The sequence below is a fragment of the Fusarium tjaetaba genome, assembly GCF_013396195.1.
Source record: "Fusarium tjaetaba strain NRRL 66243 chromosome Unknown NRRL66243_c0000154, whole genome shotgun sequence".
Taxonomy (NCBI): domain Eukaryota; kingdom Fungi; phylum Ascomycota; class Sordariomycetes; order Hypocreales; family Nectriaceae; genus Fusarium; species Fusarium tjaetaba.
In genome coordinates, this window is record NW_023501350.1 from 40,423 (window position 1) to 67,687 (window position 27,265).

Sequence of the window (27,265 nt, forward strand, 5' to 3'; positions counted from 1 at the left end):
TACATGCTCGCCCAGCTTCCCTCCAACATGATCCTCACAAGAGTTCGCCCGAGCATATATCTGCCATCATGCGTCATTGTATGGTCTTGTGTTTCGGCTGCCACAGCTGGAGTGACCAGCTTTTCCGGTCTGGTCGCGGTACGATTTGTTCTTGGTGTTGTCGAAGCACCATTCTTTCCAGGCGTAGGTGGCTTATCTGACTTGGTTCAGGTCAAGTTTAAAGTTCGGCACTGACATCTGGATACGGTGATAGGCTTTCTTTATGCTTTCTTCTTGGTATACTCGCAAGGAGCTCGCCCTTCGAACTGCAGTCCTCTATTCAGGTCTTGTTATAGCGACGGCCTTCTCCGGCCTTATCGCAGCAGCCATTTTCGCAGGTCTATCCGATACCGCCGGTCTACATGGCTGGCAGTGGCTATTCATATTGGAGGGTGCTGGCAGTGTTGTTGCCGCTATTTTGGCCTTTATTCTGCTTCCAGACTTTCCTGATGCTACAACTGGGAGCCAGAAATGGCTTTTAACTGATCAAGAGCGTCAAGTAGCTGTCCAAAGAATTGCCCTTGATCGTGTGTCTTTGCCTGAAGCTGACCGATCCATCTGGTATGGTCTTGGTCTTGCTATCAAGGATGTCCGAACCTGGATTTTTGTAAGTTTCCGTACCACGCTCCAGAAATAAAATAACCAGCTAACCAATCCTTCATAGGTTATCATCTTGTGTGCCAATCACACGGCCTATGGGTTCAACAACTTCTTCCCCACGTCAGTCCCAGTCTTAACTTTCCACTATAGACCGACATCTAACTTTGCTTCCTCATTAGTATCGTCCGCTCCATGAATCTCGGCAATCGTACCATCACACTGGTCCTCACAGCTCCCCCATATCTATTCGGTGCCGCTATTTCCTTCTTGGTGGCTTATTCAAGTGATCGTTTCAACGAGCGCGGATACCATATCAGCGTTCCAATGGCCTTCGCCATTATTGGCTTCATCGTTTCAGCGGCGACCCTCAATAATGCTGCGAGATATGCGGCATCGTTCTTCTACTGCGCCGGCGCTTTTGCTGCCAATGCAGCAGTTTATTCGTGGGCAGCTTCTTCGCTAAATCAAACGCCTGAAAAAAGAGCTTGTGCGACAGCTATTGTGAATTTGCTGTCGCAACTTGGCAATATCTGGAGCCCTTATTTTTTCCCTGCATCACACGGACCGCGCTACGTAATGGCTATGCTGCTTATGATGGCCTTCTCTACACTTAGTATTGTTGCATCACTATTGATGAAGGCCCTGCTTAAGAAGGATAATAAAAGGTTGCTTATTGAAGCAGAGCAGTCGGGTAGAACTGTTAAGCTTTATACTACTTAGGATCAGTATTTCATCTGATAAATTAAATTGAAAAGATAGTATCTATGAGCAATAAAACCATTAAATAGCAAGATAACAAGTAGATACTAGATCAGAATAAACAAACATAACCTCTAGTGCATATTTACTAAAACCATCCTGTGTAGCCCATGTACCAATATCCGATCGACCCTTTAGTTAATGATGATGCGCTGAGACTTGGGAGTAGCCTTAGGAATGACTATGGTCAGAAGGCCATCCTTAAGGTCGGCAGTAACCGCGTCGTGGTTGATGTAGGTAGGGAAAGTGAAATAGCGCGAGAACTCCTTGCTATAGCCAGAGCGCCTTGGTTCTTCGGGCTGCTCGGGCTGCTTCTCCTGTGCCTTCTCACTGAGAGTCTCAGGCTCTGGCTGGCTGACGGTCTTTGACTTCTCTGATGTGTGACTCAAGACCTCAAACTCGTCGTCATCGACATCATCCTCGACAGTGGCCTGGTAAGAGCTTCTGCTTCGGGTGTCTTCATTGTCTGAATCGGTGGCTGGGGCGGGAGCAGCCTCCTCAGTGGTTGTTGTAGTTGTTTCAACTGCCTTGGGCTCCTCTGTGAATCGCTCAACCTTGCCGCTGACGACAAGCTTGCGAGGCTCAGGGAACTCGACAGTGACGTGCTCCTTGTTCATGCCAGGGAGCTCGCCGTAGAGAACGAAGGAGTCCTCAGTCTCGTGGGCCTCAAAGCGGGGCTCCCATGGGCGGGAGTTCACCCGATAGGCAGGGCAGGAAGCCTGAGCTCGGCTCTTCTGCTGAGGCTGGCATTGGCGCTTTCGCTGGGGCTGCTGAACCGACTGTTCAAGCTCCCGGAGGAGATGATAGAGTGGGTTCTGGGGAGCCTGGATGTGGTAGAAAGTCTGGGGAAGGAAGAATGCCATTGTGTTGGTGTGTTTTGGCTGTGAGTTGTGAAGGATGTTTGATATGATGGTTCGGGGCTTTTGATTGGTTGAGCTGAGGCGATTTGTGCTTTTGGGCTTTGTTTGGATTGAATGAGTAGTGAAGAGATTGAATTCTGATGATAAAAAAATTGTCCAAAGCCGTCGGAAGTGATTCATTTATACATCAATATTCTGTGATTGACAATTAGGCAGGGCGTTCTTGCGCAAGCTGTTACTCACCATATCGAATTGCCATGATCTTGCCCGAAGCATCGAGAAGGTTCTTAGAACTTTTCCTAGCTGAGTAAGACGCCATTTGTCAGTTCTCCGCACTGACACTAGCCACAGTGGCTGCTGGATCTGCTTTCAAGTCCACAAGCCGAGCCTGAGCCAATAAGACTGAGTCATGAAAAAAGTCGCTATAACTATAGCGTACAGTGTAAGCAAGCCGCGGAAGTATAAAAGCGTTCCTTGTTCAAGTATATAAGTAATAAATTTGACTATATCTGCTTTTATACTTAAAGTCTAGTAAAAAAATAAAAAAGCCTAAGTCCTACTGAGGCTATTGCTAGTAATTCTTAATTGCTTATAGGGCTAACATGTAAACAAGCCTTATTCTCTGCAGCATAGGACTAGATTCCTACCAATCACTCGTATAAGAAATCTTAAAGCACCACACATACTTATCGCCACTGATTGCAGCTTGAGGGACTTGTAAGACCAATCCAGACGAGGTACGTTCTGTTGGGATAACAGTGCCATTCGCGCTTCCGCCAAGGGCAGTTACAGTATCTCCTGGCAGCCAAGGGACAGGGTCTGAGATAGTTAATGTCGAAGGCGGCTGAGTCAGGTAGAAGATGTAGAACGCGTCCTCAGTTGTGGTATAGCGAAGGTTGTCAGTCCCAGGCGTGACGCTCCAGAATCGAGTATCGTAAATAGCCTCGCCATGAGGGAGTATCCAGCTGCCGGCGTCCCGCAGCCCATTCTGCATAATCTGAGGTATGCTACCGTTATGTGTCGGACCGATATCAAGTAAGAAATTTCCGTTCTTACTGACGGTGTCCACTAGAGTTTGGACAATATCATTGCCGTTAAGGTACTGGTCATCAGGCGTCTGATAGTTGTAACCGAAGGAAAAGGGATCCATGCCACGGTTGGTCTCCCACTTGCTAACTACAGTGTCGCCATTCGTGCGGTATCTGATAGGTCATGCCGGCATTAGCTGACGTCGAACTTGACACTGCACTAATCAACTCAGGGGAATGAAACTTACTCAGGAGTGCTGAAGTCTCCATTGAGGCCGCAGCGAGAATTGAATGATACTTGTCGGCCTTGAGTACGAGCCCAGTTCAACCACTCCGACATAAAAATGGTGGAATTATTCGGGCCACCGATATCGCACCACATTAGCTCCGTGTTGTAATTGTACGCTAGCTCCCTCATTTGAGGCAGCTGGATGTCCTCGACAAAGTCCTCGACCGGAACATACCCGGTGTACTCGACGGTTGAATCATCGTATGGGTTTGTATCATTGAAGCCAAAGCAGCCGCCGCCCCATGTGGGATCCGAGTCCCTATACTTATAGTAAGCCGGATTGTACCACTCAGGCATGCTGAAATAAGTGCCGCGTCTAATGTGTGGCTGATATTGGGCAGCGGCGTCCAACAGAGCACCGGTCAAATCTCTCTTCGGCCCGTAATGTATAGATGACCGCTTGCTAATGGCATCTGACGTGTTGAAGAGTGCAAAACCTTCATGATGTTCTTCCGACAGTGTTAGCTTGAAAGGCTAGGTCGGAGGATGATCGCTCCCAACTTACTCGTCACAGGAACCATATAGCGAGCACCAGCTTCGGCGAAGAGATCAACCCACTCTTTCGGATCGTACCCAGCATCCGAGAAATTGGACATGAACTGATCATAGTTGAAGTTTTCGCCATAGGTCTCAGCATGGTACTGATATGTCTTCGTCTTGTAGTTGGAGTCGTGCATACGACACCAATACCATTCTGCATAGTCTTCGTTCGGCTGGACAGAGCCATATGCGGGAACGGAGTAAATCCCCCAGTGAATGAAAATCCCGAACTTGGCATTATTGAACCATTCTGGAGACCAGTGAAAGTTGATGCTAGCGTCGTCGGCCTGATAGTCCGGAATGCCGCAGGTTCCGGTAAACGCCTGGGTAGAATTCTTCTCACCATAATCCTGTCCGTAAGTGGCGACGACAGTACCTGAGCATTGCGAGCCGCGAGAAACTCCTGGCTTATTCTTCACACCGATCTGAACGACAGCACCTTGCTTTGGCGCCAAGCGGGTGAGCGTACCCGGTTGAACTAGGACCAAGCTATCCGAAGTGAGAGTGACATTCAAAGTGTCGGCCAAGGTCAGATAGTTGGCAGAATGAGAGTTGTATATAACCATCTCTAGGACTTGAACAAAGTCGCTGTCTTCGAACCATTTTGAGGTAAGTACCGGGTTCTGAATTTCGAGCGTTGGCGCATAGCCACCTTCATATTGTCTTAGTACTGGCGCGCTGTAGTATGAGGGTATGTTATTATAAGCACTCACGGGCGGAACGCCTGTCGAGATCGCCAGCGCTGTTCTCAGGCGCCTGGAGCGATGCAAAGGCAACCCCAAACACGGCAACAAGGCCACTCAAAGTACGATGCATCTTTAAAGCTTGGGTCAGACAGGCAAGATCGAGATGGAGTAGCGATGTTGAGATGGGACAAAGCGAAAGTCATCTTTCAGCGCCGTACATCTGTTTATATAGACAACCTTGACACTAAAGCCTCTATTCCTTTCTCTGTGCCTTCTCTTTTTTGTAAAGAAAAATTAGAAAACAACATAGCAAGTTTAATAAAAAGCCGTCGGTATAATTAGACAAAATTTACAGGGTCAAGGGTCAGTTGACCGTTATAAATTTGATCTACAGACAGTATACTTGTTTTAGCTAGAATATATACTTATGGGTCTCGGCACGATTATCCGTGTATACGACGATCCTTCCTTTCCTAAGCGAATGATGTTGCACGAGGGAATTAATTGCATTACACCAGGGCCCGTATCCTTCTTTCTCATCTGTATACTTTTCTTTAGAGCCAGTAAGAAACATAGTTCTGTGTTCCAGAATTTGTTTGACTTTATGCCGGGGCCAGGGAAAGAGCAATCGGCATGGAAGTAACCCACGATCAAATGGGTATCAAAGAGACCTTGCTTGGTGGCCTACTAGCTGATTGGCTAACCGACAGTAACCAGACTTATACAGGTTAAGCACTAAATGGCAAAGTTTAAACCTGAAGCAAGTATGCAATTTCCCCTGCTTTAAGGCAATATTTACCAGCCGAGATCCTGTATTTATCTGCAGGCTTACGATTTATAGTTCAATCTTTCAATTAAGAGTATAGGTCAGGTATATCATTTAGGAAAAGGTAACGGGAAATAAGACCAGGGACAGTTAGGTTGTCTGGTGCTGGATAAACCCCGAGGAACCTGGATTTGTTGTGCTTACACATGTGTGAGGCGCGTGATGTGAGCCATCAGCTGTGGGGATTTGTGTTTACACACGCTTGTCCCTTCACGCTTAGCTCTTGGAGCTGCTTAGAGCTAAGCTACCCCATGGGGAACAAGGAACCTTTCATGGGAAATCATGCGTGGGGTTAGATCCAATGCTACTATCCGTAAACACCTCTGATATAGTTATCCAATTGGGTAATTCTCTAGCCATGCTTCTACGGCTGGAAAACAGCAAACGCGACGGGTAATTGTGCTCCCTTTAATATCCCTTTTGCAGCTAAGGGGATCTACATATCGGCTCGAGCCAGGATTTGCGCGGTTCAAACCGCGTCATCGGATTACACAGGCACGCTTTGCACCATATCCTAGTTCGATATCGATAACAGGAAAATGTACCGGGGTTTCTATCGGCCTTGTTTGCCGACAAATCCTGAAGGGCGCTAGTACATTCTTGCCCGAAGCATCGAGAAGGTTCTTAAGACTTTTCCTAGGTAAGTAAGATACCATTTATCAATAATCTGCATTAACACTAGCTACTGTAGCTGCTGCTGCTGCTTGTAAATCTACTATAGATAACGGCGGCCTATAAAGTTAAGCTTTAGGCTGTAAACACAGATAATAAATGACAACAATCTGAGCCTGGACTAATAAAACTGAGTCAGCATTGATGACTAATTTGTTTCCCAGACTTTCCGTCTCAACGCCGCCCAGACTTGGCTGTCGAACTGTAATAGGCCTACCCGATACTCAAGCAAAGCATAGAATAAGATACGGTAAATGGCGCATAGGTATGAAAATAAATGATTTTATTATTTCAGCCTCCCTGCGATGTCACTGCAGATGGCCAGAGCAAGCGGATCGATAAATGTAGTTACTTTTTATGCTAACTGACATCCGTATGCCGGCTTTCAGTGTGATGGCTTGATATGTCTCGCTGAGGCGTTATAAGCTTTGAGTATCAATCAACCAACATATGTATGTCGAACATGCATTCACCCTTCGACAGTGATAAGGAACAGTCACGCTGCACGAGTCTTTATATGATACTCATTTAATACCCATTCTGATGAGCCTACTGTATTTGTATACAGTTTTGTTATCTTGCTTTCAAACACGACAAGACTTGCGGTCTAGATTGCAGAGTTATATCCGACTTAAAAAGCGAAGATAAAAATAGCAGCCCCTACAATGTCTGGTTCAGGAGGCAGCTGGTTCGATATGATCAGCGTTGGTAAGGATGCCACGCTCAACCTTACATGTGAAGGTGAATCACAGAATTGTGTTCATCCACTTTTGTAAAATAGAAGTCCAGACTCCTTTCAAAACAGCATGAAAATCCACCATACCTAAGCGGAATAGTGGCCAAAAATCCTACCAGTAAAACAAAAATGTAAGCGACATTATCCCAAAGCAGCAAGCGTGGTTCGGCATAATTCGCCAGTTTTGTCTCCAGCATATCAATAGTCAACGCCATAGAATTCATTGACAGCACTTAGCTCGTAGCCACAACAACAGGCCTTCTTACACTGAGCTTTGTAGGCAAAGCTAGGAGAATCTGGACTCGTGGCGTATATTTGTCTCAGATTGTGGTCTGATGATAAGACTTTCAGCTTTCAGCTTGACTGACTATTGACTTTCCATGTGAATAGAGTTATTAGTAGCTATCTACGCTTTATCCAGCGTCTCCGTAGCTCTTGAAAAAAATCTCTTGGCTTTCCACTAATTGCATCAGCACATCGTGCCTCCAACATACACATCCTAACTATTAAACGTCATTTTATTTATCGGGATTATTTACTCCTGCCTACACCATGGGGATTGTCGATGGATCCGAGATTTACCAGGGACCTGGTAGTAATCTATCCAACCCGAAGTATGGCTACGACTTTGTCATCTCAACTACCCAAGCGAGTATAAATTCGAATCTGTGCATGTACCTGCACAACAACATTTTGCCTTGTAATTACTTTTGCTTCCTCTCGGTAAGTCACTTCATTTCGCAATTAGATAGCCTGGAGTGTATGTTACAACCTGTGAAGCCAACTAATCAGGTCCAGAATCCCTCGAATGCAAATGCAGTGGTTCCAGTCACCTTGGAAGACCTTGTTGCCAAAACAGGCGGGGTTGATCCCTTCAAGGTCCCGCGGGATACCCCGCATACAGACCCTCGGGTCCAGGCGCTAACCAAGGTGGGATTCGCCGTTGGTGTCAAGATCCGCATGGGGCTTCCTCCAGGTGTAGAGCCCAAGAACCTCCCTCCCATTCTAGAGCTTGGCGATGTTGCCAACTTTGCCACGTTCAATATTCTCTGCTCTGACTTTCATATCGTTGAGAACGAGCTGGGTACCTCAGCCAGTCCCAATGGTAAATGGAATGTCTGGAGGCAGCCATCGGGCCGTCCATGGACTCTCAAAACATGGGTCAGCCTCGTTCATGCTAGCCTCGACAATCAATTGAATGGTTCACCGCACTTCGCCAAAAACCCAGCCAAGAAGCAACGACTCCTCAAAAGGCTTCAGAACATTTCTAGCACGTCCTTCAGTCTGCAACAGCTGTTGCTGGATATGGATAATGCGACGGTTCAGAATGTCCCTGTCATCGAAGGCATGAGGCCTGGCAGTCGAGCTCACCTTGTTGTCTCTGGCCAACTTGGGAACATCTGGAAGGATTTCACCAAGAATTGCCACTGTCCTCCAATTTCCGTTGTCGCCGTTCCTCAAACATCATCAGACCCTTCTAAGCTCCACTTGAAATCCTTCGATCTCCAAGTCAACCGTGTCAAGGACCGCAACGGAGATGTCGTCAAGAATCCTACCAAGGAACAGCTTGCTGCAACCACTCTCGATTACCGCTGCATGGCAAGTGGCATAAAGCTACAACCTGCTAAGCCTTTCTCTTGGAATTGGGTCGAACCAACAAGCATCAATTCCGAGAGCGGTGTTGTCGCCATCAAGAGACAAGTCTTTTCTCAGTATTTACTTGATGCCATTCTCCCTCAAGTTAAGAAAAGCTGCATCACCACGGACCCCGTCGTGGGACATCGTTCGTACGAAAACGGGAAACTATGGGTAGATTGGTCCTTGACCACCATTAACAACCAGACGCCCGAGTCTGCCCCTTTTAGCGCGGGCGACCAACTATGGGATATTAGCTACACTTCTGTTGACGACCCAGACACAATCTCAACACGTGGATCCGTGTGTGGCTCAGATTATTGTCGCTTGGACGTCATCCCTTATTATCAATGCACAGTCTCACTGGTCGGCAACACTCTGAAGATTGGTCAAGAACTTAATGTCAAAGTCATGTTTAAGTGCTCTGGTGTTCCACTTGGCCCGATAAGGATCTCTTTCCATGAGGAATGCAATGCAATCTGGGCAATTTCTAACGATAACTATGAGTTATCAGTTGGGCAGACAGGTTGTCTTCAGATTATCCATACCGGAAGCTTTCCAGAGCATTCTTATAACGAATTCCAGAATAACGACTCTTATCTTCAGACCAAAGAGCTATTGGGCAAGATCAAAAGCGTCTTCACAGTACCAGCGCCCATCGACTTCACCACCATCAATGCCGCTGCTTTGCAGAACTTTGTCTTTCCTGGCGGTAAGGTCTTTACCTATAAGAATGTCAGAGCGGCACCAAGTGGCGATCTCCTCTGTAGTCTGACCTATGTGGACCCCGACGAAGCCATCACTTCTCCAGCAATGCTCAAGGTATGTCTAGAAGACATTGATCTGATGGCTTTTTATGCTGACTAATTCTGCAGATCCCAGCCGCGAAGGCCGAGGATGACGCCCAGTCTGCCCCAGTTGCTATAACAGCCCCAGCTTCGACTACTCCAGCTTCCCTCACATTTACAACGGAGATGATGCAGAACTACGTCCCCGGCGAGATCATCAATCCTACTGGCAAGTTCGAGGCCTTGCAGACACAAGATGGCCACTCTATTCTCTTCAGCTTAAGCTCTGCGAATGTGTTCCAGGCTATTGTTGAGCAGAGCGGAGCCAGCTCAACAGGATGGCGAATAGTTGACCTCTCCTCTAGCGCCCTCAGTTCCGCCTTTGCCAGCGACAAGAGCGCAGTTGTCAAAACCTTTGACGCCAACCAAAGTGCCGTAGACGGGACTATTAGTCTGGCTATGGTTGTTACCTCTGGGGGTACAGATCACCTGCTCTTGTCCCTGTACAACCACAACTCAACTGCTGCATGGACTCCGTCGCCAAATTTGTCTTGGAAGTTGGTTCCATTTGATGCTGCCGCGACATCTAGCGCTGCGATAGGCATAGCAGGTGTCATGTTTGCCGAGTCAGATGCCAGTCACAAGCAACACATTATTGTTGACATCGACCGCTCAACCTCCGACAAAATCAAGCAGATCTCTCGATTCTACGTCAACCCACTAGCAACAGACAGACACTGGAACTCGCATGGTGTCCCGGTGGACATCCAAGACGGTAACTACCAAAGCTGCGTTGGCAGGTTCCAGAATGAGCTCGTTGACGGAGTCTTTACCTGCGGTGTATCTGGAACTTCAGGCCAACTGGTCTATGTCCCCATCAGCAACGCCTTTGGTTCGGGCCCGCCTGCGTCTCGCACTCTCAGCCTCCCGGGAAACGTCGCAGCGTCGGCGATAGCAACGGCAAGAGCATACAATAACTCGACAGACTTGTATGCCATTGGGGGCCAGACTCTCTTCTGGTTCCCTGCAAACAGCCAGGCAGGACAGTCAGTTGCTACGACAATCTTCAGCAACAGCATATTTCAGGGCACGACCGAGCTATCAGCCATGACACACGGCGGTGTTGCGACTATTTGGGGCAAGAATGGTAATGATCAGATCTACTACTGCTCATGTCCCAATACACAGCTTGGCACGGCGGCATCATGGAGCACGCCTCTCCCGTTGATGAACGGCATAGAGAACATGTCCGCCTTTGTGAACCGCACGGGCTACAGCAACACCATATTTGCTTCTGGGGGAACTTCTCTTTGGCGATTAGTGCAGGCTACAGAGACAACTGCCAAGCTCTGGCGACAGGAGTCTCTTGTTATTGAGGCACCGCCAAAGACCAAGGCTATCGCATTCAACTCGTACACTACCACCATCCAGCTTGCAGACGACAAGAAGATGCCTGCAGGTGATGTCCCTGTCTCTATCACAGCGCCTTCCCGGACTCCAGTCTACATCAATGGATTGTACTACGTCCTGAGCTCAACTCCTATCACTGTCTCCTCGGACAAGACTGGTACTTTGACGGTAGTTGAGGACACGTACAACACTCTCAACGGAACATCCATCACCGTTACCTGTGGCGGTCATCCAACGGTCATAGATCCATCAAACAAGCATTTCCAAAAGATCACCTCGCTCAACACACCCACTGCCTTGGGAGCAGCCACAATCCCCAAAAATGTCGTCGCGGGAGGCACTTCTGGGCCCTCAGTTACAGCCCCTCTTATCGATCCATCCACTTCATCCAACGACACACAAAGTGCTGCAACTACCTTGGGCAATCTCAACACCGTCTATGGCGCCATCAAAAACCCAAATGCACCTGTGAAGGTCGCCCCCAAGCCAGTCCCTCCCAAACCAATCCCAGAGCATCATCCCAGCTCAGGCTTTTTTGGGTCAATTTGCGACACCTTCGAAGATATTGGCCATGCGATCGAGGCTGATGTTGGCGATATTTTCCACGCCCTCAAATCAGGAGGGGAAGCTATCGTTCACATCGTCAAGGAGGCAGCAAGCAATGTGTGGCATTTCGTGACCAACATCGCAGGCAAGGTCTACCATGCAGTTCTCGGTACGGTTGATGCAGTTGTTGGTGCTGTCGAATGGGTGTTCAACGCCATCAAGACGGTGATCCAGGATGTGATCCGCTTCCTCGAGTTTCTCTTGGATTGGGAGGATATCAAGCGCACCAAAAACGTTATCTACAATATCGCCAAGCTGTTTATGCAGGGGCAGATCGATCTGATGGCATCCGCAAAGCCGTTCTTCAATGAGAGTTTGGATGCCGTCGTAACCATGATCAACAAATGGGCTGGTGACACAAGCTGGACGGCCACGATTGGTCAGACTACAACACAGCCCTTGTCAGCAAACTGTCAGAATCCGTCAGCAGGTCAGACATCTGGCTCACAAATGCTCTCTAACCACTACAAGAACAACGCTTCTTCCCTGACTCTCGTTGATACCGACACAGATGATAGTGCGGTAGAAGAGCTTGTTAATAATGTCTTGACTCGTCTGGAGAATGAAAACAAGACTATAACAGCAGCATACAACGACCTGAAGACCCTTGCCCACAACGTCCATTCTCAACCTCTGCAAGAGTCTCTCAAGCAACTCCTTGCAATGCTTGCCGATGTCTTGATCTCTACCCTTGGCAACGTTGGGGATGCTATTCTGGATCTTCTGACAAAGGTCGCCAGTTCCGCCATGCAGCTTCTTGACGCAAAGTTCCATATCCCAATCGTGTCCGACATCCTCAGCGATCTGGGTATAAGCGAGCCTTCTCTACTTGACCTCTTCTGCTGGATTGTAGCCGTTGCTTATACCGTCATATACAAAATCGCCAACAACAGTGCCCCGTTTCCCGACAACGACGATGTAAATGCCCTCATCAACTCCGATACCTGGCATACACTCCAAACCGTTCTGGGTCAACCACCTCCCCAGGACGAGCTCTCCTATTACTCGCGCGCCGCTTCATACCTCTGGTCAGCGCCGAAAGAAATCAGTGATTCGACAAAGAAGAGCATATACCGCTGCTTGCACACCATTGGGACTGACATTGATCTCTTGAATGTGTTTATCGTCCCTCTTGAGGCCGATGGTTCATCAGACAGCAAGGAGGACGCCTTTAGTGGGCCTATGTCAGTCCTAAAATATTTGCATATCGCTTGTCACGTTGTTGCTGGAATGGCTGTGTCCCAAGATCCTATATCAAACGACGTTCTCAAGGGCTTGCATTACAGGAATATTGCTGTGAAGGTTGTGGCCGGTGTTGTTCTCAAGAAGAAAATGAAGAATTGCACCAATAGAGGCTTTCCTACTCTTGATAAGCGCGGGATGGCGGCCTTGGTTAGTATGGTTATTGGGAACTGGGGGCTGTTCGTCACGGCGGGCCATCTCTACGAGCTGAGTCACGATGCTGCTAGTTCCGACCGGACGGCAGCTATTCTCTTGGAGGTCGGTAATATACTGGGTGAAGTAAGCAATGTTGCATATTGCGAAGCTGTCAATGATCCCGAGCCTACTACCAGAGAGGTTCCTCTCTTAGTTGTAGCTGGAGTGGGATTGATTCAGGCTGGGTTGGAGGTGTCGTTACTGGCAACTGTTGACTAATAGTTTAGGGCTATCGAATCTTCATGACATACAAGCCATTGTTTAACGAACACCGATCCTCTAATGCTTCTCATCCCTGAAAATAGTCTCGTGACTGTCCTCTCTCGCAGCCCGAACCCAACCCCGCATGGTCTTGTCCAAAAATACAACCGCTTCAATCGTGCTCTCTCGCTTGACTAGCTCCCGTACTCCGGGGAGTTCTTATCACAGGAGCACTAAGCTTGCGATAGTGAAAGCTACAGCAGCTGTGTAAAAGCCGACTTGTGCACCCTTTCCAGCACTATTTTGGATAAGTTCAGAGCCTTCAACGGCGTACTTGTCGCTCTCGAGTGCTGATAACCAACCCCCAGAACCGTTCATGAACCTCGCCTCAAAGACGTGCACCGCGTCTGGTGAGATTGAGGCGCCCGTCTTGTTGATGCTTTCGACGACCCCGTTAGGATTCCATTTATACGAGCCCGCCGAGAGCGAAAGATTCTTATCAAGTTCCCAGCCCAACCGGCCGCTGCTGTCACTGGTAATGACATAGAACCAGAGATCGAGTGCGCGAGCCTCTGGTTCGATAAATGATCCACTGTTTGCGTTCCAAGTGATTGTTATAGGCTGAGTGAGATTAAGTTTCTCCGAAGAATCAGGGCCAGTAAACTCGAATGCATGGCTGGCATGGAAGACGGCGCAGCTAAGAGTGGAGAGTAGGGGTGCGTAGCGCATTGTATATTGCGAGACAGGCACTGAAGAGTACCTAGATGTCGAGAAAGTGATAGGCTGTAAGTGAATTTGGCGCAGAGTTAGTCAAGTCGAGCTAGAAATGAACTTCAAGAGAAATACAGTAAAAGATTTGTTTTCTTGGAAAAAGAAAATAGAGGATAATAAGCGATGGAGAATGCAAGTCTTGTGACCAAACATTCATTCTGGGAATAAAAAGGCTCGAGGTATATCTACCTGTAAATGGCAGGTGATGAGCTTTTCTTGTTGGTTGACCCTTGGCTGCTGAGAAAGAGTTCCGTTTTGAGCCTTGTCGCTTACTCTCAGATGCAGAAGAGGCGCTTGGCATAGAGTCGAGACCGCGACAGATGTCACGTTAGTCGGGCGGGTTAAAACCCGGGATGCAAATGGCTGGCATACAGTCGTCGAAATAAAGTTAGCGAGGAGGCAGCCCGAAGGATTGATATAGGCCAAACTTGGTTTGAGGGCAAGTGACGGTGAGAAGAGAAAATACGGCATTGGCCGAGAGAAGCTGGCTTGGCGGGAGGGGTATTGTGGATGGTCGCTGAGACTGGTTTTACGCGGCTGGTTACGCCAAGATATCCCTGGCACTCAATTAACACAAGTGATATAAGAGTTAAAGAGAGTAGCACGGGATAGTAAATATATAATCTAAATTATAGTGGCCTGCCTACCGCTTTACAGTGGCGATAAATATATATCTATGTATATAGGATAATTATATAGAATAATAGTAATTACTGTATAAGATAAAGCTATTCCAGGAAGCATTAATTAGTAATAATAACTTCAGTAGTCGTAGGTTCCGGAATTGTAGTTGTGAACGCAGTAACACCAAACTGAGAGCAAGCCTCGTAGTACGCTGATGGGTTATTACAGTATGTAGCATAAGCGGGGATATCCGTCGGGAAGATAGTCGTTGCCGCCTCGCCCTCCGCACGACGGACAATCGCATTTGTAGGAATGATTATAACGTTCCCACGCTTGTACACTGTCATAGTCCTGGAGGATTGTCAGCTGGTTTTCTACCAATTGGTGTGAATATTACATACACTTCATATGAGCTGACTGTGACTACATTGAGTTCCTGACAGTCGGCAATACGATCTGTGAACTCAGGCTCGCCATTCATATCGTAGAGGCTTTCTGCACAGCTATCATCTGGTGGAGCTGTTGTTGTTGACTCGGAGCCTGAGGTCGTGGTGGCTTCGGCAGTAGTGGTCGCATCCGAGCTGGCGATGGAGGTGACTACGTCTGTGCTCTCAGTGACGGCTGCTGAGGATGTTTCTTCGTTGACGACGGAGGACTTAACGTAGGATGACTCGGTCGACCTGATCGTGGTCGACAGAAGCTCGGTGGAAGAACCCGTGGGCTTGCAAGGTCCAGCAATAGCAGTGACTGCGAGTGCAGCAAGAACGAGAGCGTTGCGCATCTTTTTGAGTGTAAAGACCGATTTTGATAATTGGGATCAAAAGAGTGTATGTCTTCCAGGCTCACGACAAGAGAAAAAAGAATGTCAAAGTTCAGTTAACAATCAAGGAGAAGAAAGAGATAAATACATGAAAACAGGCCGCGCCACTCACCGGCTTTATCACGCATATTGTACCGGAGCTTTTCTTTTTTAGATGTCCTCGGCTGCAATAGAAGCCTCTAGTCAGGGGCAGCTGAAAGACTATTGAATTGCTAGACCTGTCTTGGTGCTTTTACTCAAACTAATTCAACACTATCGAGACGCTACAAGATTAGAGCCAACAAACAAGCTGACCCCTGTTTTTTTCCTCTGACGCGGAAAACTTGAGGTACCCGGCCGCTAACGGTATGGAGCCAAAACATGGGCTTGTCAAGATAAGCGTCACGTACTCAGTAGGTGCCCACATTTCCGTTTTGACAACGCGCTCAGGGACAGCACTTCATGACAACCAACACATTGAAAAAAGTGGTACGATGTTGGGTTGGAAAGTCGCCAAGATAACTAAGTAATCTACGTATACCGGATAATCTCCCCAAAGTCAAGCAAGACTAAGGTCGCACGGCTCCTCAATGCCATTTTGGGTCATAACTAAGTCGTGACCATCTCGCTCATCTTGGTACATACTGATGACGGGAGCTCCCGCTGCTAGCAAAACGCGCCAAAAGATGAGACATTGACATTCAGAGCCGTCGAACGCCATTCAACGCCGCTCGACGCCTCTGAGCAGTCTTTGGTGCAATCTTGAAAACGTGATTATTACATGAATGGAGGGAAGCTTGCATTAGCTCGGACTAACTTAATAAATTCTACGAGATCTAATTATAAGTTCCCGAGCACATATTGTAAGTCATCCTGTATCTGCTGAGTTCCTCATCCTGTCTAGTTATACACTGAAAATCCTTTATTCCAGATCTCATTTGAAACGCATATCTTAAACTAAGCGGCGCAGGAACTTGATCAAGATTAGTAGTACTTCAATATCCAGGTTGAAGGCAACATACCTCCAATCGATTCAAACCAGATTCGCTTTCGTTTTCATCACCATTGGATGGAGTAAGAAGGATTCGCGCTAGGTCTCGCTTGGAGGCTTGTGCCTCTATAATTCTCTGGTAACGCTCTTAGTTTGGCGTTGTATTGTCGGTCGTTTCTATAATCTTACCTCTTCGAAGGAGTTCTGCACAAACATCCTCAATGTAGTCACTTCTTGGGTTTGCCCAATCCGGTGAACTCGTGCCAGCGCCTGGTCTTCCAGTGTCGGATTCCTATTCAGTTGTGAGTCATCGAATCAGCGCAAAAGACTACTAACATACCAGCTTGGCTCCATTAAATAAGCTCGGGAAGCTTCCGTCAATGTAAGCCTGTTGACAGGAGCGCGTCAGTGTATCAACTTTAGGAGAGAGATCCATAAATGGCTAACCCAACTGCACCACAGGTTAAGGTTAAAAGTAGAACCCTGATATGAGGGTCATTCCGAAACCTCTCGATAACGTTGTGCCTTTCCTTCTGCATAACAGTGCCGTCGAATCTCAGACAAGGAATATGCTCATGATCAAGACTGGCCTGGATGACGTTGAGTGTAGTCCTCCAAGAAGAGAAAACGACGCTGGAAAAAGTTCAGTCATACTCGGTCATTGTAGAGTTCAAAATGACGTACCATTTAGTTTGTGGAGACTGCCTCTTAAGATCGCACAGCAACATTGCCACCTTGGAGGGTATTTCGTGAGGATAAGCTGGTATGCCCACCGACAAATCCGAGAACGGGGTGTCTGTTTTGACCTTGGCGATACAGCATATTGGCTTATGAGGACAGAAGTTCTCTCGGTTAGTCTCACTTTGAGAACAGACTGGACATAGGAATGCAAGACAACGAGAGAACCAGGGCATCCCTACTTGCAATCCCTCGTCGACAAGGCTTTCCATTTCGTCGAGGCGAAGACCGCATATTCGACACTGAATAACGCCTTCTTCGCGTCTCAGGTTGAACGCTTTCTGTGCTTCTGATTGCCAATCATCAGCTGATTCCTTGAAGGATGGCTTCTCGTGTCGTAAATGATAATGAAGACCGAGGTTGCATATCATGCGCATGGCCTCAATCTTTTGTAGAATGTTGATGAAGAAACTTGGCTGCAGAGACTTGAAAGATGCGGGGACTGAGTCATTGAGCTGGGAAAGTACTTGTAATCTGACATCTTCATACAGTTGTCGCTCGGCTGTTGTAAATTCCACTTGGAGCTGTAGATTATGAATAGGAGGTAATTGGATGACAGTTTTTGGGCGACGGATCAGGAGACAACTGGTAATCCTTTTTAACCGCTGGACTGCTTTCTCATCGTTGCCGGACTTCCATAGACTTGAGATGTCAGCGTCAAAATGTCTCTTCTCCGAATATGGATAGACACGTAAGAATTTGAATAGAGCCGTGAGATCCGATAGCCTGTTTTGTATGGGTGTACCTGTGACAGCCCACCTGGATACAGAATCAAGACTGCATATGGCGCGAGAGAGTTGTGAGTTGGTGTTTCGAATGTAGTGAGCTGGTTCTGGGTCGGCTATTTTCCTGCAAGATGGGTACAAGAGTTGGACATACCTTCATCGAGGATGACCCTTTTCCATTTTGTTGTGAAGATGATGGATTGGTCTGTCTCTTTGCCCTTCTTCCACTCCGTCATTACTGTGTGGTATGTTGTTAAGACGATCGCTACTTGATCAAGGTCTGAAGCCACTCGTAAGCGAGACTGGTTATGGTGGCAACGCCATGGTAGACTATTTGGAAAGCAATGTCTGCAGTCTTGTTAAACCCTTTGCATCTCTCAATCATCATACAGCTTAGCTCGTGACATACCTCTGAAGCTGTTCTTCCCAGGAACCCATCACTATATAGTTATTTAGTACTGATATATCAAATTTGCTTGTTGCATAACTCACGCGGGGCGGGAACGATAATCAGGGTTTTGCCCGAGGAGACTTCAATATCTACACCGGGAATTGAAGAAGGCTCAATGTCCTCCGCACGGACATCGGATGCTACCAGTGCGATCATGCTGAGTGTTTTACCCAGCCCCATTGGGTCGGCGACAATTCCTCCATAAAACTGAGGTGGTTGCTCAACTTGTACTGCGCCCGAAACTGTGTTGCAGAAGCTTTAAGGTGGATGTCAATATGCTGATATCGGACGGTGAGGGCATGACTTACTAAGACTCATGGCCATTGTCCCTCACTTCCCATATGTCGGGTCGACACCCATCCCATGCCCAGCCACACTCTCTTTGAAGCAGAAATGTCAAGGCTTGCTTTTGATGGCTATAGAGCACGATGTTAATAAGATTAAAGCGTTGTTACTTGGCCACTTACGGCTTCAATGGTGTTCTGATAGATCTCGGTTGTGCCGCCTCTGCAAGGTCTTGGTGCGAGAATATGATATCAAGTAGCTCCGAATGATCGTTGATATCAATCTTGCTGGCCAATGGTGCAGTTGCATGGCCCAGGTCGAATGTATACTTGACATCACTCGGATTCACCGATAATCTGTGGGGGTTATGGTATCGCACATTCCGCTTACAGTTTACCGGATCTTGTAGATAGAGGTCGTATTCTTCGAAGAAGGAGCCGACATCCTGAGATAGATCTGGAGGCCCATAAATAATAATCTCTAAAGTGCATTGTGCCGAGTAGCCTGGAATACGCTTTCCTGGGATTTGCGGTCCTGGCTTGGAAGGACTATCCAAAGTTGAACAATTAATTTCGAGCACAAGCTCACTCTGAATGAATAGAGCATGTGTCAAGTAGGTGAATTCATAGTTGACCCTCCCTTCTATTGAAGCATCGTCAGAGCCAATAAATTTCTCAGCATCTAAAAGCTTCACGCTATCGGAAAGAGAGTAGTTAACAGAAGGCCGACATCGGGCAGATAAGCCTTTGATCTGCCGTTGGTTTAGTGCAGGAAGGATTATTGTATTGTGGGATTGACAAACCATGCCAAAGCAAACCAGTTCTGGTTCGGGAGGACACTGGGGGATCCTGGTTGTCTCAAAGCTAAGAGAGGGTTCCATAAGGGCTTGGTAGTTTTGACGATTTGTCCGGACACCTTCCTGGTGGTTGATAGGATATTGTTGCTGAGTCTCAGGCAATGGGTCGCTTGGAAAGATACCTCCCGGCGTGGCAAAGACCATTGGGGGAAAGGACGGCTGCTGGGTTACGTACCCATATCCGCCATAGTTGTTGTGAGTGTTACCACTGATGTAAGAAGTTTGAAGAGGAGTATTATTGAAATCATGTGGCGAAGGTTGTGGCTGCCCAACCCATGTTCTAGAGTCCAAATCGGGTATGCCTCCATCGAACTCCCGAAACTGCGGGTAACTGTTGAAGGGATTGGTCTCCTGTTGCTGGATCCCAGAATTACTTGGCTGTGTTGCAATAGTATCGGCCAGATATTCACTGTAAGGCCTTTTGGATGTCGACGATCCTTGCTGCGGGAAATCAGCCATTTCTAGAGTCTTGAGGAATATGCCAGATGCCAATAGACTAAAAGATAAAGGCTGAGGCTATAACATTGATTCTGGAAGTTTTACGAGGCCATGGGACTATTACATAACGCTGCCTTATGCGAATCAATCAGCCGTTGGGCCATGGCCAGTCTGCCTTACGGGCTTGTGCAGTTGGCACCGCCATTTGGGCTATTTGGCGGCCAAGCCACCGCCATCCAAAACCAATCAATCAACGCCACGTAGAGCGTAATTGTTATTTCCAACCCCAAGATACTCAGGGTATGAGGTAAGTCAGCAGCACAGCCCCCACACGGTCTCATAACAGGTCTCACTTGGTGGTGGCTTGTGAATGTGAATGCCATTCCTCACATAATATCTGCCACTCTCAAGGTTTCTGTACTCTCGATTCCCGTAATATCGACTGTAAGATGTTTGTTTCATGATCTGCCCAACAATCTGTTCGGATACCATTCGCTGTTCTATCAAATTGCTAGACCTGCAACATGCCGCTTGCTCCTGTAGTCAATTTGGATGCCCGACGCACTATTGAAAAGGCATTCAAAGATCTAGAAAGGACAGTATCAGCTAGCGATCGCATAAGCCTCCAGGATACAACACTTGACGATGTACGAAAAGCAGCGCACCTGGTCGAAGACGAACTTGCGGCTCGTCAATCGCTCCGTAATATGAAAAGACTTGAGCCTCTTTTTACGGGTTTGGAATATTACTCCAAGACAATCGAGGTCTTATGCAACGGGACTCCATATATGCCGTGGATCTGGGCTCCAATCAAGCTCATTCTCAAGGTAAGCTTTTTAGTTGTGTGTACTAAGATGTTAATAGCTTGTTAGATCTCCTCCGACTACGTCGAAGCCTTTGAGAAAATTATCAAGGTCTATGGCCAAATTGCCGAACCATTAAAAAGGTTCCAGAAGCTCAGTCGCGCATTTTATAGCGATAAAGATATCCAGCAGACTCTCGCCACATTTTATTCGGATATTCTCAAATTTCATACAGAAGCATATCAGTTTGTTCGCCGTGGTTGTGAGTTTCCCATTAGAATACATAGCGGATCATACCACTAGCTGACTTCATAAGCCTGGCGACTACTATTTCTTACATCGTGGGGCCGGTTCCAACGGCGTTTTGAAAGCATTATCCAAGATTTGAAGGCTCACGAAGAATTAGTTGATAAGATGGCTGCTGCGACTAACATTGCCGAATCAAAGGAATTGAGGCAGAAGATGGAAGCCTGGAGACAGGAACAAGTGGACAGAATGGCTAAGGGAGAGACAGAAGAGATCACAAGGCAATACCTTGCAATCACCAGCTACCTCAAGGTCGATGAATCTATAAACGCAAAAACCTTCGATGCTATTGCTACAGAGGCAGTTGAAAGTGTCGGGACGAGCAGCTGGATCTTGAACCAGTCTGAGATACAGGGTTGGTTAAAATGTCACCCCTCTTCCACATTCGTCCTTCTTCACGGGCGTCCTGGAAGTGGGAAGAGTGTGCTGGCAACGCAGATCGTCCAGTTCCTCCAGGCATCCCAGCAATCATTAACCATGTCACATTTCTGCACATATGCTTATGAAGAGTCCATGGACTATGACAAGCTATTGAAGAGTCTTCTTCTGCAGCTCATTCGCTCGGACAGAGACCTCATCGATTATGTATATGATATGTTACTGCGCAAAAGGAAGGTTCCCAGCTATAAACTGGTCGAAGCACTCATTTTAGACTCGATACGCGCCTCGTCACTTGACCCTTCACGCACTAAGTACATCCACGTCGTCATAGATGGACTAGACGAATGCGATCAAGCGACGCAGTCTAAAGTCACAAAACTTATGAGGCGCATGGTATCTGCCGCCTTCTCATCCGGTTCGACTATCTGCAAAGTATTGCTTTCGAGTCGCTCTTCTCCTGCAATCACGAAAACGGCAAAACAATCGCAAACAGTGTGTCTCTCTAACGAGAACAAGCACCTAGAAAAGGCCATCGAGGCGTATGCATTATACAGACTTTCTCTCCTCGAACTGGAGCTTTCTCAACTACAAGTGACTTCTAGCGATATCTCTGACCTGAGTTGTCGTATTGCGAAAAGAGCAGAAGGTAATCCCCAGCCCTGGTATGTTCTTGGAGTATGGATTAATGTTTCTCAGGAATGTTTCTCTGGGCCCGACTCGTATTGGATTACTTGACAAACAATATGTTCTTGCAGCGAGAGGAAGTTTTGTCCGCCCCTGAAGCCTTGCCCCGAGCACTGCAGCAATTGTAAGAATATAATTTATTTCCTGGTGACGAGGAAACTGACAGATGCTATAGCTATGAGAAGATCTTGACACAAACAACTGCTCACTTTGACGAGCGGTCTCTGGAGCGCATAAAACTAATCTTCGAGTGGATCGCATTTGCGAAAAGACCTCTTCGAAAGGCTGAGTTCCGATCTGCTTTGGCTTTCAGCTCCGGAAACCCGATGACTGACAAACTGGCACCTCAATATTTGTTTGACAGGTGCAGTCCCCTGATAGAGGAGCGACACGACTCAACATTCGCATTTATCCATGTTTCTGTGAGAGAGTAAGCAGTTAGATTTACCCTGTCTAGAGGATGATGCTGATATGCGCAGCTATCTGGAAAGCAGTGATAGCATAATGCCCATTGATGAGTCTAGCAGCGTCGTGTCACATGGGCAAGCAATCGCAGCGTGTCTTGTCTCTGGCTTGCAAATTTTCACGCCGAATTATCCCGAACATAAGCGTCAATTGAGAGTTCTTCGTGGCATTCATGCCTTCCACACTTATGCCAGCCAATATTGGGTGCATTATGTGCTCGACAACTGCAGTGCTCCCGAGACAATGCACCGATCCAGTTTCTTGGCCTTATGCAGCGAGCTCCGTGACAAGTTCAACCCAGCGTCTGATACCTGTCACAGCGCGGATATTGGGACGCCCACTTGTCTTGACCCACGGCTAGCGGCAGTTCATTCTGCGGACAAATCCTTAGGCGTAGTAGTTCAGCGAATATTGGAAGAAGAGCGAAACCAGTATCTAGAGGAACCATCGCTAGAAGGTTGTACGTATATTCTTGAGGCTGAGATGATATTCGCTAATATCGACATAGATTCGGTTAGCGACTTAGTTGAAGTGACAAGCCTCAAGTCACTACTGACTAACTACCAACGGACCATACGGCAGTTGCTATCGTTGCCAGGTTGTGCAGGAGTCAGCTTGCATGATCTCGAGAGATTCAGACAAGAATTTCGAACCTCTGCATTTACTTGTCGCCTACCTTCGTGTTGGCGGTCAGTAGAGGGGTTCGAGACTCAATCCCTTCTGGTTACCCATGAATCCTCACACCGTAGGATCTTATGTGAGGAGCAGGGATGTCTATATCCACCATTCACAAACATCGAGGCTCTACGACGACACCAGAGAAAATATCACGATTCGCAGGCAGTTAACATAAAAAGAAAGTTCATCAGGGAGGTACCGATGCCACCAGGAGGATCGAAAGATTTCATAATGACCACCAAGATTAAATCTCAGTTACCCTCAGCCCTCGGTGCCTATCCTCATAATGAAGAAATGGTAAATCAATCTCCTGGGGCTTCCAGCCACGAAACGTTAGACATGCTTGCCGAGCAGCTCCTGGCTGCCAGCGAGAGAAACGCCGAGGTACAACAGTTCGTAGCGAATCAGCGGGCCCTTAACAGCATCAATCTACCTGATCCATATGGATTACTACCGCGTAAAAGCTAGGCATTAGGCTATAAATATAAGAAGCTCAAAAGGCTCGGGCTCAAGACTTGACTTCCACTCAACACTAAAACCGTCTTCAAGACGCTTGTCCATGGAGCCGTATCATAGCCGCCCTGAACGATGGCATTTATAGCAAGCATGATTTACTGTCAGACCAATACTCGGCGGAAACATGACCATTGATAAAAGGCTACTATCTATGTCCAGGTCTATTTGTTACAAGGCAATAAGGCTCTCAGATCCCACCACATCGATTCGGAACATGCAGGCATCTGGGAAATTTCAATGACGTGAGGTCTCGGGGAATTCTACCAATTCAACAATTCCGACGGCTGGTTTCTCGTATTCCATGACGACTGAGGTGCGGAGAATACAGCGATCGGACAACATACAACCAGGATTACTGTAGATCGCATCCACATTCAATCATCAAGCACGCCGCCCCGCGATGGCACGGATAATTTGACCAAACTAGTTCGATTTCCGACTGAAAAAAGCCGTCGGCTATTTTCGAGTTTTCTCATATTTCAGCTGCTTTGACATTGTGAAGCAAACCTCTTAGTTGACCTAGAACAAGGAGTGCTGTAGATCTTGACCTATAGAGTCTGACATCAAATTGGATCATTGCACATGAACATGTCTTGTGATAGAGGTTGACGTTTTACCCCCAATCTCCTTGGGGGCAAAGAGGATTACTGAGGCATATTTAACTTCGTCTTTCCTCTGCAATGTTAGGTCAGACATAGCAAAACAAGTTGTCCTTACAAGACTAGCAAGTTGGAATGTATTCACTCTTTCTACAGATCCTTGTTGCCCTTGCAACCTCAGTAGAAGCCCAGAAAGACAATTACTCAGGCTCACGGCACCTTTGGTACAATAGCCCGGGAAGCGATTTCAAATCGTCTCTGCCCATCGGCAACGGCAGACTAGGTGCACTTGTCCAAGGCTCCACCTCTGAGAAAATCATCATCAATGAAAACTCGGTATGGAGCGGACCTTTCCAAGACCGTATCAATCCAGGCTCGTTGGAAGGATTTCCCAAGGCTCGCAAGCTGTTGACCGAGAACAACTACACGGGAGCTGCGGGGTTCGCAGCAAGCGACATGTACGCAAACCCCCCGACGAATAGGTGGTACAGCGTGACAGGAAACCTGCTGTTGGACTTTGGACATGAGACCGAAGACATCTCGAACTACGAAAGATGGCTTGACACTCTGAACGGCAACACTGGTGTCAGCTATGATATCAATGGAGTCACCTACACGTAAGTGACATTCAGTTACAACAACAGTCCTTTTAGCAGATCATCAGGGCTGACAAGAGATTAGTCGGGAGGTTGTGGCCAACTTTCCTCTTGGCGTCATTGCAGCGCGTTTCACAGCAAGCAAGAATGGTTCCCTCGCGATGGGCGTGAGCCTTGACCGCGACAGAGGTGTCCTTAGTAACGACGCAAGTGACGGAGTAAACAGTATCACGATGGATATTGGAGGCTCGGGAGCAGACGCCATTCCTTTCACTGCAGGCCTTCGCATCGTTTCAAATGATGGTACGTGCGGTAAACGTTGATTTAATGTCAAACATTAGCTAATCATGATTTGCATGTCAGGAACTATAAAGGCAGACGGATCTGTCTTGAACATCACGAAAGCCTCCAGTGTTGATCTCTTCTTGGATGTGGAAACAAGATTCCAGTGGAGTTCCGAGTCTGACTGGAAAGCTGGCCTTGTGGACAAGCTAGACGAGGCAGTCAAGCGTGGTTTCGAGTCTCTCAAGACCGAAGCCATCTCAGACCATCAAAGCCTGATGGAGCGTGTAGATCTCGACCTCGGATCAAACAACAGCACCTCTAGCCAGCCAACAGACAAGCGAGTGAGCGCATATTCTAGTAACCCCGACGATGACCCTGAGTTTGTTACGCTGAGTTTCCAATTCGGCCGCCACCTACTTGTTTCTGCCTCTAGAGACGCTGGCGGTTCTGGTCTAGGAGTTCCAGCAAACTTGCAGGGTATTTGGAACGATATGTATAATCCTCCCTGGTAAGTCAAACTCCTTCAAGGATGTGTGAAATGGGATTATCTAACCAATGAAACAGGGGAAGCAAGTTCACCGTCAACATCAACACAGAGATGAATTACTGGCTAGCTGAAACAACCGATCTTCCTGACACCCTCAGACCACTTTGGGACCTCATGTATCGCAGCCGCGATAAAGGATCAGAAGTTGCCACCAAGATGTATGGCTGTCCAGGCTATGTGTCGCACCATAATCTTGACCTCTGGGGTGACTCCGCTCCTCACGACAGTGGGACAGCTTATACCATCTGGCCATCAAGCAACCTGTGGCTGTCTCAGCACATGATGGAGCACTATCGATTTACTGGTGACGAGACGTTTTTGAGAGACAAGGCTTGGCCAGTATTCAAAGACATCGCTGCATTTTTTGACTGCTATCTCTTTGAGTTTGATGGCAAATGGACCTCCGGGCCGTCGACCTCCCCCGAGAATGTTTTCGTTATTCCCAAAGATGGGTCAGAGGCCGGTAGCGACGAGTCCCTCGATATTTCCACTACTAGTGACAACTCTCTGCTGCGCGAATTCTTCTCCAACGTCATCGAGGCTGCAGACATCCTTGATATTGACCTTAGCGCAGATAAGGTCCTTTCGAAGGCGAAGACCTACCGAGATGGTTTACGACCCACCGAAATCGGGGCTCGAGGTCAAATTCAAGAGTGGCGTAAAGACTATACAGAGGCTGAACCGGGACATCGCCACTACTCACATCTCGTCGATCTCTTCCCCGCCAGAGCGATGTCCCCTCTTCTCAACAAGACTCTTGCAAATGCAGCCCAGAAGAGCATCGAGCTTCGCCTCGCTGCGGGCGGTGCATCCACTGGCTGGTCACGCGTGTGGACAGCAGCACTTTATGCTCGATTGCTCAATGGGGACAAGGCTTATGACAATATTCAGACTCTACTAGGCCGTCATCCCGCCACGAACTTGTTTCATAACATCGAGCCTGGTCAAGCGTTCCAGATTGACAGCAATTTTGGTCTTGTTGCTGCGGTGGCGGAGACTCTGCTTCAGAGCCATGCTGGTGTTTTGCATATCTTGCCTGCACTGGGGTCTCAGGTGAAGACTGGTTCCGTTTCTGGACTTGTTGCTCGTGGAGGTTTCCAAGTATCCATCGTTTGGAAGGACGGGCTTCTTGTGCAAGCGAAAGTCAAATCTAGACTAGGCAATACTCTGAAGGTGAGGGTTGCTGATGGTTCAAGCTTCAAGATTGATGGGCAGGAAGTGGATCAGGTTGAGACCGAATCAGGACGAACGTATACTGTTACTCTCGCTTGATCTCTAGCAATACACAAGGCAGTCCTGTCTACAGCTTAACCTAAGTTTCCATGATTGTGTTTGCATATTACTGAACTTGAGCTGCCAGAGCCCGGGGAGGAGCAATTCAGCCAATTTGATCTAATTTAAGCCAGGATGGCTTTGAAAGCGTTGAGCCATGCAGTAAGAATGACAGACTAGGTTTGTGACTGAAGTTCCATCGTTCAAATGCGCACTAGACGCTTCGTTCCATCGACTTGATTGGTTGATAAACTCCGCTGTCATTGGGTCCGCTCGTCAATCAGTCCAAATCAGGAAAGTGATCGTCAACTCTCCATGATGCCCAAATTTATTCCTCCACGCT

The 27,265-nt window shown here is 47.6% G+C and overlaps 8 protein-coding genes across 8 annotated transcripts; 3 read left to right on the forward strand and 5 right to left on the reverse strand.

The window, feature by feature from the left end:
* Nucleotides 1–3: 3 nt before the first annotated feature.
* On the forward strand, nt 4–1,359 carry FTJAE_7573 (major facilitator superfamily transporter; the record flags this gene model as incomplete). Its single annotated transcript, XM_037354303.1, has 4 exons — nt 4–183; nt 254–646; nt 704–759; nt 819–1,359. 4 exons carry the CDS (start codon nt 4–6, stop codon nt 1,357–1,359), a joined length of 1,170 nt encoding a protein of 389 aa, XP_037205293.1.
* Nucleotides 1,360–1,532: 173 nt separating this feature from the next.
* Nucleotides 1,533–2,261, reverse strand: FTJAE_7574 (heat shock 30; the record flags this gene model as incomplete). The annotated part of the gene is made up of 1 exon (XM_037354304.1): nt 1,533–2,261. One exon carries the CDS (start codon nt 2,259–2,261, stop codon nt 1,533–1,535), a length of 729 nt encoding a protein of 242 aa, XP_037205294.1.
* A 319-nt stretch (nt 2,262–2,580) lies between these two features.
* Nucleotides 2,581–4,931, reverse strand: FTJAE_7575 (alpha-L-fucosidase; the record flags this gene model as incomplete). Its single annotated transcript, XM_037354305.1, has 5 exons — nt 2,581–2,686; nt 2,945–3,460; nt 3,535–4,012; nt 4,081–4,785; nt 4,829–4,931. The coding sequence occupies 5 exons, from the start codon at nt 4,929–4,931 to the stop codon at nt 2,581–2,583; spliced, it is 1,908 nt and encodes a 635-aa protein (XP_037205295.1).
* Nucleotides 4,932–7,587: 2,656 nt separating this feature from the next.
* On the forward strand, nt 7,588–13,130 carry FTJAE_7576 (uncharacterized protein; the record flags this gene model as incomplete). The annotated part of the gene is made up of 3 exons (XM_037354306.1): nt 7,588–7,758; nt 7,834–9,492; nt 9,546–13,130. 3 exons carry the CDS (start codon nt 7,588–7,590, stop codon nt 13,128–13,130), a joined length of 5,415 nt encoding a protein of 1,804 aa, XP_037205296.1.
* Nucleotides 13,131–13,334: 204 nt separating this feature from the next.
* Nucleotides 13,335–13,841, reverse strand: FTJAE_7577 (uncharacterized protein; the record flags this gene model as incomplete). The annotated part of the gene is made up of 1 exon (XM_037354307.1): nt 13,335–13,841. One exon carries the CDS (start codon nt 13,839–13,841, stop codon nt 13,335–13,337), a length of 507 nt encoding a protein of 168 aa, XP_037205297.1.
* A 785-nt stretch (nt 13,842–14,626) lies between these two features.
* FTJAE_7578 (uncharacterized protein) lies at nt 14,627–15,288 on the reverse strand (the record flags this gene model as incomplete). The annotated part of the gene is made up of 2 exons (XM_037354308.1): nt 14,627–14,858; nt 14,909–15,288. The coding sequence occupies 2 exons, from the start codon at nt 15,286–15,288 to the stop codon at nt 14,627–14,629; spliced, it is 612 nt and encodes a 203-aa protein (XP_037205298.1).
* Nucleotides 15,289–16,258: 970 nt separating this feature from the next.
* FTJAE_7579 (alpha-1 6-mannosyltransferase subunit) lies at nt 16,259–19,811 on the reverse strand (the record flags this gene model as incomplete). Its single annotated transcript, XM_037354309.1, has 11 exons — nt 16,259–16,279; nt 16,329–16,433; nt 16,487–16,589; nt 16,638–16,685; nt 16,745–16,930; nt 16,982–17,884; nt 18,170–18,200; nt 18,253–18,467; nt 18,520–18,627; nt 18,679–19,247; nt 19,299–19,811. 11 exons carry the CDS (start codon nt 19,809–19,811, stop codon nt 16,259–16,261), a joined length of 2,802 nt encoding a protein of 933 aa, XP_037205299.1.
* Nucleotides 19,812–20,314: 503 nt separating this feature from the next.
* Nucleotides 20,315–26,922, forward strand: FTJAE_7580 (alpha-L-fucosidase 2; the record flags this gene model as incomplete). Its single annotated transcript, XM_037354311.1, has 11 exons — nt 20,315–20,617; nt 20,663–20,855; nt 20,910–21,955; nt 22,036–22,088; nt 22,140–22,394; nt 22,444–22,889; nt 23,373–23,491; nt 24,379–24,839; nt 24,904–25,121; nt 25,182–25,611; nt 25,668–26,922. 11 exons carry the CDS (start codon nt 20,315–20,317, stop codon nt 26,920–26,922), a joined length of 4,779 nt encoding a protein of 1,592 aa, XP_037205300.1.
* Between the last annotated feature and the right edge of the window lie 343 nt (nt 26,923–27,265).